We start from the raw sequence: 17,210 nt of genomic DNA, 5'->3' as shown, positions 1-17,210 counted from the left end.
TATTGTATGGCAAATTTATGTTTAGCCACCTCACTTTTCAAATGTTTAAGACAAATGCCTTCATTTTCAAGAAATTACTCGAATAACTGCCTTTAGTAACTTTTACTCGTTGAATTTGCCACTAATTACGGCTACATAAATGGAGACCTACAAATGTGAAATTTCATCAATTAAAGAAAGAAGAAAGTTAAAAAAAAATGTCATTTTAAAGAGTTAATTAAAGTTGAGTGGTACAAAAACTAATTCAAACGTTTGGTCATCTAAACAATTTCTTAAAAGGTTAGGGTTTTATCTTGAATATTTGGAAACTGAGGAAGCTAATTGTAAATTTAGCATATGTTAGTCGCCTATATGTAAATTACCCCATGTTGGTTGCAGTAATGTGTTGGCTTCGAGTCTGAGCACCTACGGCTTTTCAGAATGAAAACTTAGAGCTTTTTGGAGTACGAACTGGGTTGGTTTCCGATGGATCTGGATCTGTCTTCAGATCAGGAAGTCCTTAATGGATCCTTATTCAGGTCCATTTGGGAACCATCCTGGATCCATATTTATGATTAGGACCTGCTCAGAAACATCTGAACCCATTAAACAGCCATTCGACCTAACATGTCACTTTTGATATAAACTCTACATGTGTATATAATATATGATATATGCTTAGTTTAATGAGTCTACATGAGCTGAGCCAAGCCGAAGACCTATTGTTCATGAATACTTTTACTTAAAGATCTGCTCCTGGCTTGGCTCGTCCAACCTGTTTGATTAATTAGTCCAAACATGTTTTACATGAGCTGAACCTAGCCCAGCCATGAGCTGTTTGGCTTGTGTACTAGCTAGGGCTCGGAAACAAGATAAGCTGCTTGTGGCTCGGCTCATGCTTGGCTTTTAAAGAGCTTGTTTGAACTCGTGAAATAGCTACAAGAAGCTGGAGCATGAACTACCAATGTTCATCTCGACTCAGCTCATATAGACTTGTTTATTAATAATAACTATATTTTATATGTATTTTATATTATAAAATGAAGTTGATTGAAGTGTTTGGCTTGCAAGCAATAAGTTTAGAGTTCAAATCATATTTCTTACAAGTTTAAAATAATTATTTATTTTGTAATGAGATAGTTTGAACATGGTTTAGTAGAATTAAGTTCCAAATTCTATTGTTTTCAGACTTTTAAAAAACATATTTCTTTTTTGTAAAACAGCTTGCTTTAGCTTGGGCTTTTCATGAGCTCAAGCTCAGTTTGGCTCGACACAGAAAACAAGTCAAGCTTGAACAACCTCAGCTCTGATCGTTTTACCAGCCCTAGTACCAGACATAATGTCTAGTCAAGATATAAGTTTGGTTCTAACTCTATCCAATTGAACCAAACCCATATGCATCATTATATACTAAAATTTCTTGCATCAAAGTCTCATATAGGCCGAAGATGGGTTTGTGGAAATTTATCCAGATCCATGTGTTGCAAGTCATATATACCACATTGATAACCAAGAAATATGGATAAAGTGGAGTTGGATCCAGATCCAAAAGCTACCTGTTCTCAGCCGCTGGAAATATTTGTTCTATAGGGTTTGTATCGAACCAGATATTCTCACGGTTACATTGCTATGCGACCCATCATGCAATCACCATATGATTAGAAGAACGTGCAAATGGATCAGATATGGATGGATCATAGTTGGTCCAAATTATTAAGCATTGAGTCTGAATCCAAATCCAAATCCAAATCCAAATCTGAGGTAGATCTGCTACAATAGAATTCAATCCTGGATGTAAGCATTGTATGATAGCCTAGATCTGGGCCGTCTTGAAAAAATGAAAAAGATAAAAAATAAGTGTTTGGCACATGGTGGTGACTCCCTCGGGGCAATGGGTAAGCCCTGGTCTTTGATCTGTGCTTTCTCCTTGTAAATATAAAAAAAGTGTTTCACATAAAAATAACAAAATGATCATATCTGATCTCAATCATAATTGTGCATAAAATGTTGACCCCATTCAATGTCTGGATTTGAAAAGAAAGCCTGATCAAACAAGTTCAGGGGTGTCAATGGGTCGGATCTGGTTGAGATCCAGGTTAGTCTGAACTTGCATTTGTTTTTGACGTGCAAATCATGGTTAATATTAAAGAATATTAGATTATCAGGAGGAATGGACCATGAAATTGGTTTTGGATCAGACCCGATTTGATCCAAGGACAAAACCATAATTTTTGGGAAAGATATGTGTATGAAAATTTTAGAACAGTGAAGGGCAGTTTTGTTAAGGGATAAGTTGGAGATTTGTTATAAAGCTCTTGGTTTTGTTGGGGAATGACATCTTGGTGAATAGGTTTGTAACTATAGGCAGTTTTGGTATGAGACTAATATGTTGAAAATTAAACTAGCTATAGAGGGTATTTTGGTATTTACAGCAAAGACAACACCCCTACCATTTTACATGGTTTTGGCATGCATGAACATGTGAATATTTGAGTTAAATAGTTTTAATTAAAACCTAAACTAACTCTCTTCATTTAGGCATACTCTCATCTTTTCTCTCTCTTCTCACTCTCTCGTTTCCTCGCTCTTCTTCTCATCTCCCTCATCCAGTCTTTCTACTTTCACAATATCTCTCTCACCCCCCATTTCCTCTCCATGGTGATATCAATATAGATTTGCAATTTGATTTAGAGCTTAATTTTTTGGTTTTCTTGCACACTATCAAGGTGTGATCTTTTTATTCCATGAACTTTTAGGGTCATGCAACCACGTACGTACATGAAGTTGTGTTGGAAACCATGCTAGCTTTTTTTTTTTTTACATGATTGGTAAGTGATTTAATGTATAGTTCATGAATGTTTTATGCTAATAAAATTCATGGTATGCTACCTAATTTTAAGAAGTTGACAAACTGTTTAGATTTTAACTTTGTTGAAATTTGCTTGCCCATTATGTTTAATGTTTTAGAAAATGTTTGTTTTAAAGTACACCTTGTGTTTAAGTGGGTATGAGCTTTGAATGCCAGTTTCAAAATTATTTCTCGTAGAAATTTATGTTAGAACTGTTTATCTCGTGTTTTATGACAAAAATTCATGAAAATTTTTGTTGAAAATGTTGTTTTGAAACATGAATTTTTGGTTCAGCCTTGTCTTGGGTCGACTTGTGCAAATTCTTATTGAGTTCTGCAGATTATGAGTTGCCCCCCTCATGTTTTTTGTTGTTTTATGTTTTTGGAGGATAGGGAGTTCACCAACCCTATTCAGGTTATTTTTTGTGTTGAGTTGACTTTTATAGAGCTAAAGTTGACTTTTAAGGAGTCAATCAACTTTTAAACCCAACTCCTAAGTGGGTTGTGTAATTTATATGATTGATTTTTGCATGTGTAAGGGCCATTCAACATGTGATTCAATGAAATCAACCAAAATGAGTTATTATGAACTTAGGGAATACTAAACTTTGATACTCTAGGCGAAGGGGAGCTGCAACAGTATCTTAGTAGTCCACTACGTTGACTATAGGAAGAATGATAAGATCTCGAACTTTGAGTCTTAAAAGAGAAGCTCCTTGATGAAGGGTTGTAGACTCTGGTGAAGTCTTTCTGCGTCCTTCTTGAATTAAAATCTACAATGAAATAGATGAATGAATAACTCTTTGGGATATCCACAATTTATAGGAAAGTTGTGCCTATTTGGTGTTAATCAGGACCGTAATAATAAATGTATGTGAATCATAACCTGGAATGAAATCACAATTAAATAAAAATATTTAATAAAATATTCATACATGTAGGTAGACATTGCATGAATTCACGAGTGTAGTGCATGGGGAACCTCAATGTTGACTCTTAAGTTGAGAGAGTCAACTCATCTTCAATTTTGTATTATCGTCTGCTCTAACGGTCGATCCTGAGAGGTTTGTTGACTCCTTGTTTTTTATTTGGTGGTTATGTTGAGTCAAGAGTCGACTCCTAAGTTGGGAGATTCAACTCCTCTTCTTGTTTTATGTTACATTCTATTTTGAAAGTTGGCACTTAGTTTGGCAGGATCAACTCTTGTTGAGTTTCTTTTCCAATGTGAGTTCACATTAAGGTTGACACATGATGAGTTGAGGGTTGACTCTTCTTGTTTGGGAAAATGGATTTTGTCTTAGTGGTGTTTCATCTGATTGGATCTCGTGCTATTACCTTGTGACTTCATGTTGCTTAGTTGGATCACTATGAGATGTGTATTATCTCACCCCTTTGATTAGTATTGGTTTAAAGCGCCCAATGGTAGGTGGATGAAGCAGCCGAGGACATGTGGACAACTTATGGATATTCATGGACGTAGATGTGGACCTAGAACTGCTTTGTAGCTTTTTGAGAATTTTGTGCATAAAATGTATCTGTTGATAAACATTTTGTATAAGTTACATTTTGTGAAATGAATGACCTTTATATCTTGCATAAGTGTGTAAATTGTTTCATGATTTTTTATCTTGCTTTGAAAACTTGTGTACCAAAAGAAATAAAAAAAAAAGACCAGTCTTCCACTATGTTTGAAAAAAAAAGAATTTAAGAAAAATAAATTAGTTAAAATTTTATTTAAAAATTTGATAATCGATTTGGGTGTTTCAACTAGTATTGGTTCTGGACTTGGATCCTGTATGGTTTACTATAAGAAAAACCATACTCAGATCCTATAAGGATTACATGAACTAGACTAGGTCCATACCCAATAAAATAATATTTTTTAATATTTTTATATTAAAAAATCAAGGGTCTTAATAGGTACTCAGATCAGGCCCTGGTCTGGAATGAAATTTCACAAACCATACCCAGGCTCCATATACTATTCAGACACTTTGGGTCCGACCCAGTTTCTAATCAGACCTCTTTTTTTTTGAACACCAAACCTTGACCCTATAGGGTTTGGTACGGGTCAGGCCTGGGTCAAACCTGACCCATTGGCACCCTATACAAGTTCAAATCCGATGTCAAAGCACATTGAAATTCTTTTCGGAGATCCATATCGGAAAGTAATGTGTTGAATTTGGTCTTATGGACTTGTGGATCATCAGTCGCAATGAAGACATTACCTGAAAGTTGGTCGTGAACATGTTGGACTCTATGGGTCCATTTCAGGTCTTGCTTCTACTAAGCTTAGATGGGTTCCTAGATCTATTTGATATTATCCAAATAAACCATATAGGCCTGGGGCAACAAAATGCTCACTTTCCAAATTATTCTTATGTAGTTTCATGCTGGATCTTTGCTTCAGTTCACAGATTATCTGACTCAGGTCTGGTGTGGATCTCAGATCAGTATCTGATCCAGATTGAGCTAGGACCCCATAAGGTTTAAATCACTCTTAATGTACAAATAAGGGCTAACCCAAGTCCGTTACACTGATTTAACTACTTAGAAATTAGACAGGTCAGCTCAAAGGTCCAGAACCAAGGCCCAGAAGAGTCTGGCATGCATGCCACAGTAGCGACACAAATGGATCAGACTTCTGAACTGGGTCAAACCCATATTATTGGATCCCGGCAGTATATGCCCTAATGCAGGTCAGATATCAAAAGAACACGGTCGGGTTTAGTTGGATCCGGATTGGAAGCGGGTAGACAAATACCATCAGGTTCAGATCTAAACAAGGTCTAATCCAGCCTGTTTTACCTTCCATCTATTTTTAATGGATCCATTACCATTGTAAGATCCATTTCGGATCTGGATCAAAAGACGGATCCACACGTTAAAAGTAGGACAAGCATCACCAGATCCATATCCGACCCATTTGAAACCTAAGCCCAACGGGGGTTAGAGGATCATTTCCGTCAAGTTTTAAAAGTCAACGTTCTTACTAAATGAAATCATCGGCTTGTGAAGGCGGCGGCAGCAACAACCAACTCCGAGCCCTTCATGTAATAAAGCTCCCCACGATATTTCAATAAATTACATGAATGCCACTCCCAACTAAACCTTTAATTAAGCTCCGTACTCTCAAACATTACTTATTAGTAGGGGTGTCAACGGGTCGAGTTTATCCGGGCCCAACTCGTACCAAACCCTATAGGGTTCGGGTCTGGTAATAAATAAGAAGACTCGGATTTGAACCCGAAGGACCAATTAATACATGAATCTGAGTATAGTTTGTTAAATTTTAAACCAAATCCGAGCCTGACCCGGTTCCAATTAAGATCCACAAATTTTTAATATAAAAATAATAAAAGATATTATTTTACGGGGTATAGCCAAGGTCTAGTTCATGTAGTTCTTATCGGGTCCGGGTATGGTTTATCATATGATGAATTCCATTAAACTTGAGTCCAAACCTGATACCATACCTGAAAATCGGAGCCATGTCATATTCTACTTGGGTCCGAACCAAACCCGACCCATTGACACTCTAGTTATTAGTTCATTGCAAGTTAGTAGAAACAAAATGGATAAGAGAAGTGAAGCATAAAGCTAAAGCGGGAAAACAGTGTTAAAAATTAGTGTGAAGCCGAAAGTAGAATTTGTTTAGAATTGTGTGAGAAGTGAAAAAAAATATAAAGGAAATGAGAGAAAAACAAGTAGAAAGCTAGAGAGAGGCACATGAGAAATAAGGGAAAAGAGAAAAAAATAAATATTAACATAAAAATACAAAAGACAAGAAAGAAGCCAATAGAAAATGAGAAAAAAATGAAAGGGAAGTAGAGAATCAGTTCTTTTCACACTTCTCCCTTTTGTGAAGCATGAACTGAATTATAACACTTCTTGCTTCGACATAAATGGTCAAATTCTAAAATGTAGTGATGCGGAGTCAGCAATGAAGTCTATCCACAATCTGAGATCTCAATGGATCTCTACGCACGAAAGCTTAATGTTTTAATAGTAGATTCCAAATACGACTCAAACAATCTCTAATTAGAGGCAGGGGAGCTCTGTTTCGACAGTTCGTTCAAACACAAAAGAGATGCGCAATGAGCACACCTTTTCAATAGAACTAAGAATACAAATTTTAGTTCTTTAATGGCCGAGATATGATAAATTTATCGAACTGAACAGATAGGCCACTATGGTCTAACCTAAAGACAGGCTATCAATTTTGGAAGGATTTTTGAACACTCAAAACAAGCTGAGTTATGAAAAATTTTCTTATCTTTTCAACCAACCAAAATTTGTAATTTTTGGATTAACATATAGAGAGTTATGATCAAAATATGTTGCTATATTTTCAGAGCCAAACTACTCGAGAAAATGATTTAAGAATTAATCACGTAGGAAATAAGATTTTTTTTGAGGCAGTAAATTCTTATAACATGAGAGTTCTTAATCAAGATGTTATCTTTCCAGAACATCAATAGATTGAAAAACAAGATATAATTCAAACACCAAACACTATCAGGAAATAAAAATGCATTCCAAAAACTTAGATATCACTCAAGTAATAGAAATTGCCAGATATTTTAGACTAGCCATGATGCAGATTCAAAATAAATGATAAACATGAAAGTTGGGGAGCCGAATGTTAGCTTTCTAACAAGCTAAGATTCATAATTTTATGTTCAACCGTTTGAGAGAATAGAGCAAAATACCAAACTCTATCGGAAAATAAAAATAACAGGTAGTCAGGCATGTTACATTCAAGCAACAGAATTTGCCATGCTTTTTAGACACTTTATGTAATCGATTTAAACAAAATTCTAAGAAAGTTGATGGGTTGGATGTCAGCTTTCCAACAAGCTAAAGTTCATAATTTTTTGTTCAACCGTTTAGGAGAAACAAACAAATTACCAAACCCTGTCAGAGGATTTTAGTCACTTGCATCCGACTAAAACCACAAACCGAATCTAAAATCGTATTTTTAGATTTGATGAAATTGCAAATCAAGCAAGTGATATAACAACTTAAGAAATTATATTCAAACTCAATCACAATCATCAAATTTCCACAAGTTCAACACAGTCCAGGATAACAAGATATCACAAATCATCAACTTCTTGTTATAAAATTTCAAGAAAGGAAAAACAAGATAACAGAAATTGTATCGGTTTTGAAGCCAACACGAACTTTATCTTCAGCAGCAACACAACACACTTCACACACCTTCTCCAACGGGAACAACAATAACATCTTCTCACGACCTCTCTGAGGTCTCACACCCACGACCTTCACACGTAAGCTACAAGCACACGTTCACAATCCTTCATGCACCAGCCTCTACCATGGTTTCTCAACCCTTCATTTTTTTAGAAAATTTTCTTCAAAACAAAGAGAGTCAATCTACTGGTCAACCCCACTTAGGATTCTTAAACTCTAAGAGAGAGGCCTCATAATTGAGGAGGGGCTCTTCCAAAGCTGCCGCCCCCCAAGGCCAATCAAAAAGCTTCTTTTGAATTAAGACATTTAAAATCTTTTAACAACCCTTTTGATTTTTGAGTCAAATTGAAATTCAAAAAGGAGGGTTATGGCTGGCCACATGAAGTGGCACCACCTAGGGTTCAAATGGGTCAAACAACAATATTAATTGGATTCGTATAAAAAGAGTTTGAAAATTATTTAGACAAAAAAAATTATCCTATATCTTCGTACACCCTCTAGTGCCACAAAAAGATTCTACAAGGTACTAGAACTATCCGGATCCGTAAAATCCAATACCTATAAAAAAAATAAAGAAAGAAAAATACAAAAATAATTCTTTAACTTGACAAAATAGAATCGAAAATAAAAATGCAATTTATGAGAAGGTAAAAGCAAAAATCTCAGAATTTGAAATGCGACAATCATAATGGATTTTGTTTCTCGAAGATTCAATTGGACTCAGATAGTCTTACATGTCATTGAGTGTGCAAGGTATCATATTTCGGATTGGGTCTGGTGAGTTGGATTTGAATCCAATTGATCTTTACTAAATTGATGATCTGGATGCTCTGCATCATTTAGTCTTGCTATACATTTGGAGATTACATTGGGTAAGAAGCCCGTAACAATCGATGATCAAATCTTCCACTGTTATCAGACACATATCCGCCGCTGATTACACACGGATCGATCGTGATTTTTTTAAGCGAAAACAAGAATTATAGCAGTATGCTAATTCTTGCAACCATTGCTAACTCCCGTTTTTTTGCCCAGCACATTAGCGGCAGTCGTGACCTCTGCTAATGGTCCGAATCTAACGTTGGGCGGAGTGTTAAGGCCATCTGACATTGCTTGTTGTCACTCTCTGAAACGGGATTGATCCGGCAAGGTTCCCATGGGCTGAATCAGGTTTGGCCTTTATCTCGTCCAGTCATCGGGTCTATATGGCCTCAAGTTTGCTTGAACAGGATCGCTTCCATACAAGTAATGAAACATAACTGACTCGAAAAACATTCACCAGCAACTCGAACAGACCCAGACCCAGACCCAGACCCAGACCAACCAAAGGTAAAGACCACCCTATACAATAAGCCTAGGCCCCAGTTACGAAGCAAAAGCTGGTGAAGAGCCGTTTGGTTAGTTTGGCATAGGAAGGAGGGTGTTTATATAATTCAAACACCAAACCCCTTTCTTTTGTTTTGAAAGGTAACCACCGAACCCCTTCAACAGGGGGCGGTCTCAGGAACTCAAACAGTCTCTCCCTCTCCTTCCTCCTTTCCGATGCAGAGGTAAACTGAAAAACCTTCCCCCCCTCCTCTCTCTATTCATCTATCTATTTATCTCTTTCTCTCTCTACCGAAAACCCATTTTCTGCGGTCCTTTTACTCAGATTTCTCTCTTCACTGTGTTGTCTTGGGCTGCCCCCCCTCTCTCTCTCTGTATGCATCTATGTATCTGTTTTTATTTTCAAAAGTTCTGCATCTGATGATGGTTCCTCTGCAACCCACCATTTCTGCATCACCACCCAAGGATTCCCACCACTGTCTGAGGCTTCCTCTGTAAAAAACTCCCTACTTTCTCTCTCTACCCAAAAAGGGTGAGCCTTTACATCCCTTGATTTTTTTCTTCACTCTCGCTCAGATTTATGTCCCTTCATTGCCTTGTCTGAGGTCTCTCTCTCTCTTATTTATCTATCTCTTTATCTCTGTAAACTTTTGCAGGTGATGGTTCCTCTGCAAACAACCATTTCTGCTTCGCCAACCATGGGTTCCTGCAGTCTGAGACTTCCTCCCAAATGGGTTTCCCAGGAGACCATCCAAAGCGTCGCCAGAGACGCAGCGGCGAAGATTCTGGTCGCCGAGCGCAAGGCAGTTCGGTTCCAGCAGGACTTGGCTGCTGCCAAGGAGGAGGCCGTCAAGATGCTGGTTCGGTTGAAGCAGATGATGAATTCGAAGGTGAGAGGGTGGTCTTTCCAAAACTGGGTTGTTGTTGCTTCTTCGATTGGTGGTTGCGTTTTGGAACGTGGATGATGGATGGGTTGTGTGTCTTTTGTGAAGATGGATTGTGGATGATGGTTGGATTGTGGGTGCTTCTCTTTTATTTTCTGCTTTCGTTGTTATGATTGATAATGTTATTTTTGTTTGTTATTCTTTGTGGTTTCTTGGAAATTAAAGTTTCAGGTTGTCAATGAACATGTTTGTTGCTCTGAGCACTGATGAATTGTTATAGGTTTCACATTCTGTGGTTGTTTTCGATGCTTTAGATTGTTGTCTTGCTTCCTTTGTTGTTTACAGTAATCTGTTATCACCCATGAAGATTTGGTGTTGAAAGTTTTGGCTTTTGCGATTGTTGACAATTGGTAGCTCTGATGTTTGGACCCTGAAATCATTATATGTTGATTTGGAGCAACAATAGTTTTCCATTTTCCAATACTGGGGATCATTTATCAGGTTTTCTGGTTTGATGTGTATGTTTCTTTTGATGGATTATGGCGCTTTTGGTATGATATTTGTAATGCTTCAGTTGATAACTTGATATATGTGCTGGTTGTAAATTTAGTGCAGCTTCTTGAATTGAGGCTGTGAAAAATGTATCATGTAATGTGGACAGTGGATTTTGGATTCTTGATGCCAGTTAGTGATTCGTGTTGAGATTCAGTTCTTGTTAAGGTTTCACTAAATTGAGCTGTGATGACATTGATTATCCTGGTATACAAGTTTATACTGAACTAAAATGGAGGAGAACATTGACATTGGTGAGTACAGCAGTTTAGGATAGTTTAAGATGGTGAAGAACATAAGACATGTAGTGGGAAGACTAAGGAACTAAAATGTTGCATCATGATATAATTCTCAAAGAATAAAAGCTTTTCCCTTGAAATTGAAGTGCCTAAATGCCCTTATGGTGTGATGCTGAATAATATAAGCAAAGCTTGCATCAGAAGCCTACACTGCAAATCTTTGGAAGTTATAACTGTAATTTGCTTATGCCTGTTTATCCAGTATGATTTGCTGTATTTTAGTATACTGGAGAAACCTTTACACATGAACTGTAAGAGACAACCATCTGATACTATGGTGATCTACGTTTGTCGCCTTTATTTTTTTTCCTGTGGATTGTAGCATGGACTGTCTTGCTTCATACTTTTCTTCTTCATGGTTATCTCATTTCTGTTACTTGCTACTTGTCTTTCCATGGTACTGCCTCGGCTTGATCTACTTATGGTGTCCATTTGTTCCCATCTGATTTATTATGTTTGCCGGTCTCAAATGTACAGTTTGGTACGTATAATTATTTTCTAGTGAGATGGTTATGCCTGCTAGGTATTACAAGCTTACAGATTCTTTATTTAGCATTTGTTGACTGAGTAAAATGTTATAGATTTGATATTCTTCTTGCGCTACTTGACTGTTCTATAGTCTGTGGTGGCTGAAGCCTCATTTTGTGATGGTTGTCCAAATTTTCCTTAATTCATTTATGATCTCATGCATATGGTTTTTATACATGGATAATTTTGTGTCTGATGTATCTTTGGAGACCTAGTTTGTCTTGGTAATTTGAGGGAGTGGGGGTTCAATTGGAGAGGATTATGAGTTTCTAGTGTTGATGATTGGCTTATGGGTAATGTAATAAGTGAAAAAGAAAATTTTACATAAGAAACTTATTACTTGAGATTCAGTTTTGTATTGTGTGGAAGTCTTTTCTTTTAATTTGCACAAGGCATGATTACTTAGGCAAACTCACTTTTCTTTCAGATTGCTGAAGCGGAAAAGGCATCATTAATTCAAAGCAGAAGGATTAAGGAGCTTGAGTTTCGACTCATGGAAGCAGAAGACACAATCAAAAGCCTTAGAACTGAGTTGAACAGAATATCAATAGAGTTTGACAAGAAAAAAGACATGCTTGCTTCTCCCCTTGAAGATGCTTGTAGTGAGGGCAAATTTAAATCTTTGAATTCTGTTTCTCCTCACCCTGAAGCACTTGTGTGTTCTGATGTCAAAGATAGGGATATGAATTCAAAGACTTCAAATGGTTTTCAACATGGAGATAACTCAAGATCACACAGTGTTCTAGCAAATACTGCATCCTTGAAGAACATTGTTGTACATGATCCAGACTTAGCCTCGATAATTATGAGACGCAAAGAAACAGAATCATATAGGAATGGATGTACTCAACGAATTCGTGCATTCGAACAAAACTTGCTTGCTGAACATTGGCCTCATCCTGGAGGAGATAGTAATGGGTACTCCTTTCTGAAGGGATTTGATGTCAATAATGCTGGAGAACCACCTTCTACTATTCCCTCTTCTATGGATAAACAGGATAACACAAGGACTAAGAATGCTAGTCGGACATTTCTCGAGGACGTGGTCCATGTTGATAGAAATACTGATAATAGACAAGCAGATGAGTTCTTTCCTAAACTTTCTTCGAGGAAAAGAAAGGCTGTCTATCAGCACAGCAAGGTTAGTAATAGGAATCCTTTGGATCAAGTCTTGGTTGCCGATCTTGATCCTGGTAAACCTTTTTCCCGAACTATGCAAGGTGCATTGGCTAATATGCCTATGTCAGGTGAAAATCTTTTTTCAAATGTTATAAAAAAGTTTGATAATGACTCTGAATCTAATTTACAACAAATATCTGCTGAAAATGATAAAAGAACTCCTAAAGAGTGTAAAGAGCACGTGGGAGTATTATCAGTTGACAACTGCTCTGCATCTCACCTGAGTGAGACTGAGTTTATGCCATTGGATAATCTGAATGCAACTATTGGGATCTCTGAATCTAGACTTCTTACAAGGGAGGCAAACATCTTGGGAGAGAAAGCTTCTGGATGCCCTTCTATTGGTTCTGAAAGTGCTGGACATGATTGCATTTCCGCGGTCTTGGCTTCAGATGTAACTGGTAAGAAAGGAAGTGGTGACTCTGAAAATAATAGTGCCACAACAGGGCATGCTCATAATGACACACAAGGGCAAGAAGTTATCGATGATCTAAAACCCATCAAGCAAGATTCTGAAGTTGAAAAAATTCTAGGCACTACTTCTACAAAAGAGATTGTCATGGCATCTGAGGCTTCGTCACAAAATTCTGATATGAATAAAAAACCTTGTGAAACTGTTGCTGCTCCTGTTCGATCTGTGAATGATAAGCTTTTGAAATATACATTTCATAGGAAACGTAAGAGGGAGGTTCTATGCAACAAGACTGAAAATATTGTCGAGGAGAAGAAGCCATGTTCAAAGAAGAGGTCATCCAGAAGACGCCGTATCTTGCACAAACCACTTGAGTCTGGCATGGTGACAGAGTTATCCCGGGACAGCAGGCGGTTGGTGCAGGTCGCCCGTCAGGTTAGTGATTTTCTTTCATCATGCATCTGTTGCATATTCTGTCATTGCTTAAGTTTTTCCCTTTATCATTGTTATTGTTTTCTATTATTTTTTAACCAGCCTAATTGTGATGCGATGTGCATTATGGTGCTAGTTTTGTAATGATTGCACTGCCATGTGCCTATCCTATTTGAAGGCAATTGGTAAGTTGTTAGTTTCCATTGTATCTTTATTTTGTAGCTAAGAATTATTTGGTAGGGTTGATTTTCTGTCGTTAGTCCCCTGGCAATTGGTAAGTTGTTAGATCCTGTCTGCGTGTTTGTCTCTAATGTGTTGTGTCTGTGTGCCTGTTCTGAATCTATTTCTTTATATCTCCACATTAGATCTCTCTCTCAACACACACACACACACACACACATCATGATTAACAAACTATTTACGTCATCGTGCATAAGAATAATAATTTCCAAATACTTACTAAATTCAATCATGGTACTTCTTAACCTAGAATTTAGAAAATGCTAACTGCATACTTTTTGTCCCTATTGGTGAATCAATTAAAGTTTAGAGATACATAATATGATTAGGTCAGGCCTAGATTCCATCCACGCACTTGGTCAACATAGGTGGATCAAGGTCAAGTGCATGTTGGTTCAGCTATGGTACCAGTCAAGCCGCATGAGTTTATCTTGGATTAGGGTAGGGCTCCAGTTGGCTGTATTTTGGTATAATCCAAACTCATTTCTTGGATGTTGATTGTACTTGGGTGGGTCAAGATTGTGTAAATGGCTCTAGATTTGCTTCAAGTTAAACTCCACATAAATTGTTATAAAAAGGTAATTCTTTTGGTTTCCTACCAAAAAAAGAAAGAAAAAATATCAGTAATACACTTATATCCCTGTTTTATTAATCAACTCTCCTCAACCTCGTTGCTATTTGTAGCACATATGTTATCACTAAATGAAACTAATAATGATTACCCTGCACAATATCATTCAATCTTGGTTGATCCTCATGTTTTTGCCTACAAATATTAACAAGCCCAGAAAAGTTTCTTGTTTGTAATGAATTTTCAAATGCCATGTTGGTTCTTTTGAAAAAATATTTGAAGTTCTTTGCCTTGGAAAAAGAAAAGACTGACATTCTCATAGTTCAACTAATTGAAAGGGTGAAAAGTGAAGTGTGGCTGTAAGGGTAATTTGAGGCAATAGGTAGGGATTGGAAAGTATCAAGGTGTAAGCTTCAGAAAGAAATTGAAGCATTAAAAGAAAAAAAAGTGTAAACAATCAGCAATTGCATGAATTACAAGTACGGAAAATAGAACCATGTAAATGAGTGTTAAATTGCTAATCAAACGAAGGGATGTTTTGGAGGTTTCTGGTATGTGGACAATTATTATCTGTCAAAAACCGCTGCTATAAATATATCAGCACCATCATTTCACAGGCAAAGCATGTCTTGTGGAATATGGATGAGACATTCTACGTTCAAAGTGCAACAAGATGTACGCCTGCAAAGCCTTATAAGATATGGCCAAAAGTGCCTTCTACAGTTTACTTTGTGTGAAATTATTTGATTACCCTTGATGGTGACAATTTGTGTATGAAACTGACACTATGTCATAATGTTTTTGTTGCAAAGGTTTTGCTGAATTTTTTGACCTTTTAGGCTGTGGAGACTAGTATCACCTGCATGTGTGGTAGTTGCCTAGTCTATCATGTCTAGTTAATGTTGACAAGCCTGCCGAATTTTTTGGCCATAATTCTGAGATATGTAAGTGGATGCTGCCTGAATGCATCGTTTCATATAATGCTTATTCTGTTATCCTCAAGGGTACTGTACTCTAGCCGAAAATGATGGCTGCTGGTGTTATCTGGTCAATCGAGCCATGTAAATATGTTTGTCATGTTTTGTATGGTAAGGAACATATTTTGGATGTAATTGTTATAATTTACGAATCGATTTTCTCTGTGGTGAAGCTTTGGTGCCGTATGGGCTGTTGAGTTCTAGACATCATTTTAAAACCTAGATACATATCTAGACATATTGATCTAATGCAAATTTTCCAGTAGGACAATGTAGACTACATCTGTATGAGCCAGTGAACAATCAATGAAAACCTTTGAAGATATAATATTCTGCTAGAGGCACTGCACTGTCGAGGACACTGCGTTTAAGAGATTGGCTTCATAAAAGATGTTGAATTTCCTTTTATTGGGCTATGGTATTTGAAATCAAATAGGTGATAATGAATTGTTCACCAACATGTTTAACATGAAATACTACAGCTTGTCAGCTTCATTGGCAAATTATATCCTACCATTTGTTCTCATTATTTTTCTGCATAGCCACTTGGATAAACACTCTTTTCATTGGATAGGGAACGGTACTCCCTACAAGCATGATATGATGGGATCTAGTTTTTGGTTGCTGGAACGAATTGTGTGTGTGTGTGTGTGTGTGTGTGTGTGTGTGTGTGTGTGCATCAAGAGTTCGCCACCTATCTTGTTGACAGTTGCCTTTGGGGTTTGGCCCTTGCAGCTCATTTCTTTGTCTGAGAGGCGATGGTGATGTTATTGCTTCTTTGCTACATCTGAAGAATAAGGCAGATTGTTTGCGGCAGTGACGGCCACACTTCTGGAGATCTGGGTATTACCCCTAGTGATATTTGCGGCGACTGATTGACTAGCAAAAGGCACCTGTTCTGCTGAAGGTCCTCCATGGATGGCCGGAGATCCATGATTATATATTTATATTTATTAAGTTTTAGTTCAAATAAGATAATGAGCATGAGTCGGCACCGAGTAGATTGCATCACCTTTCATCTTAAGGTAGTATTACTTCCTCTAATGTTTTTCATATCTTATGGACTCAAATATGTAACGTATATGCAGTATAGCTCTGAGCAACAGATATTTGAAGGAAGCAAAGTCACTCCATGAGGTCGAATGGTTCAATTTAGATAACATTATACTTTCTTATCATCACGGTCTTCTTCTCTCTCGGGATTCACCAACCCATGCTCAACGAGCATTGAGTACCAGGTTTGTTTGACTTGTGTGGACTTGGTTCAGTAATTTGTGGGCAGCTGCTTTACAAGCAATAACAATCATGGTATAAGCTTTTGAAAAAGAAAAGCAGCTTCAAACAGTAGCAAGGAATTGTTATTGCTTGAAAATAAGGTTGGTTTAGAAATAGTATAAATCATATATGAGTCAATTTTGACATATAAAATTATGTAGTGGTCTCTGTTAAAAAATTACTATTATACCCTTATATATATATATAAACGAGCTGCCCGAACTCTCATTTCTTTCGGCTTCTTCTTCTCTTTCTTCTAACGGTGAAAAGCAGCACCGGTGGAAGGACTGAGACAATGGAGCCCCGCCCCACTTGAACAGGGGATGGAAGATATAAAAAGGGGAATGAGCTGGGGATAGAGGTTAAAATCAAAACTCCTGCAGGGATGGAGGGCAAAATTTTTAAATGTGACGGGGGTGGAGACCTTATCCACCGCCTTCGCCCCGGTCCACTGCTATCCCTAATTCGACTTGCCACTCAAGCAAAGCTTG

The 17,210-nt window shown here is 37.3% G+C and overlaps 1 protein-coding gene across 1 annotated transcript; it reads left to right on the top strand.

The window, feature by feature from the left end:
• The first annotated feature begins 9,516 nt into the window (after window positions 1–9,516).
• On the top strand, window positions 9,517–16,775 carry LOC149818421 (uncharacterized). Its single transcript, XM_089984654.1, has 4 exons — window positions 9,517–9,594; window positions 10,027–10,260; window positions 12,061–13,659; window positions 16,180–16,775. Exons 2-4 carry the CDS (start codon window positions 10,030–10,032, stop codon window positions 16,207–16,209), a joined length of 1,860 nt encoding a protein of 619 aa, XP_089840780.1. The 5' UTR covers window positions 9,517–9,594; window positions 10,027–10,029; the 3' UTR covers window positions 16,210–16,775.
• The last annotated feature ends 435 nt before the right edge of the window (window positions 16,776–17,210 follow it).

The sequence above is a fragment of the Nuphar pumila genome, chromosome 13, assembly GCF_984573655.1.
Source record: "Nuphar pumila chromosome 13, dmNupPumi1.hap1.1, whole genome shotgun sequence".
NCBI classification, from domain to species: domain Eukaryota; kingdom Viridiplantae; phylum Streptophyta; class Magnoliopsida; order Nymphaeales; family Nymphaeaceae; genus Nuphar; species Nuphar pumila.
Note: the sequence above shows the minus strand (reverse complement) of the source record. Positions and strands in the feature narration are given on the sequence as shown.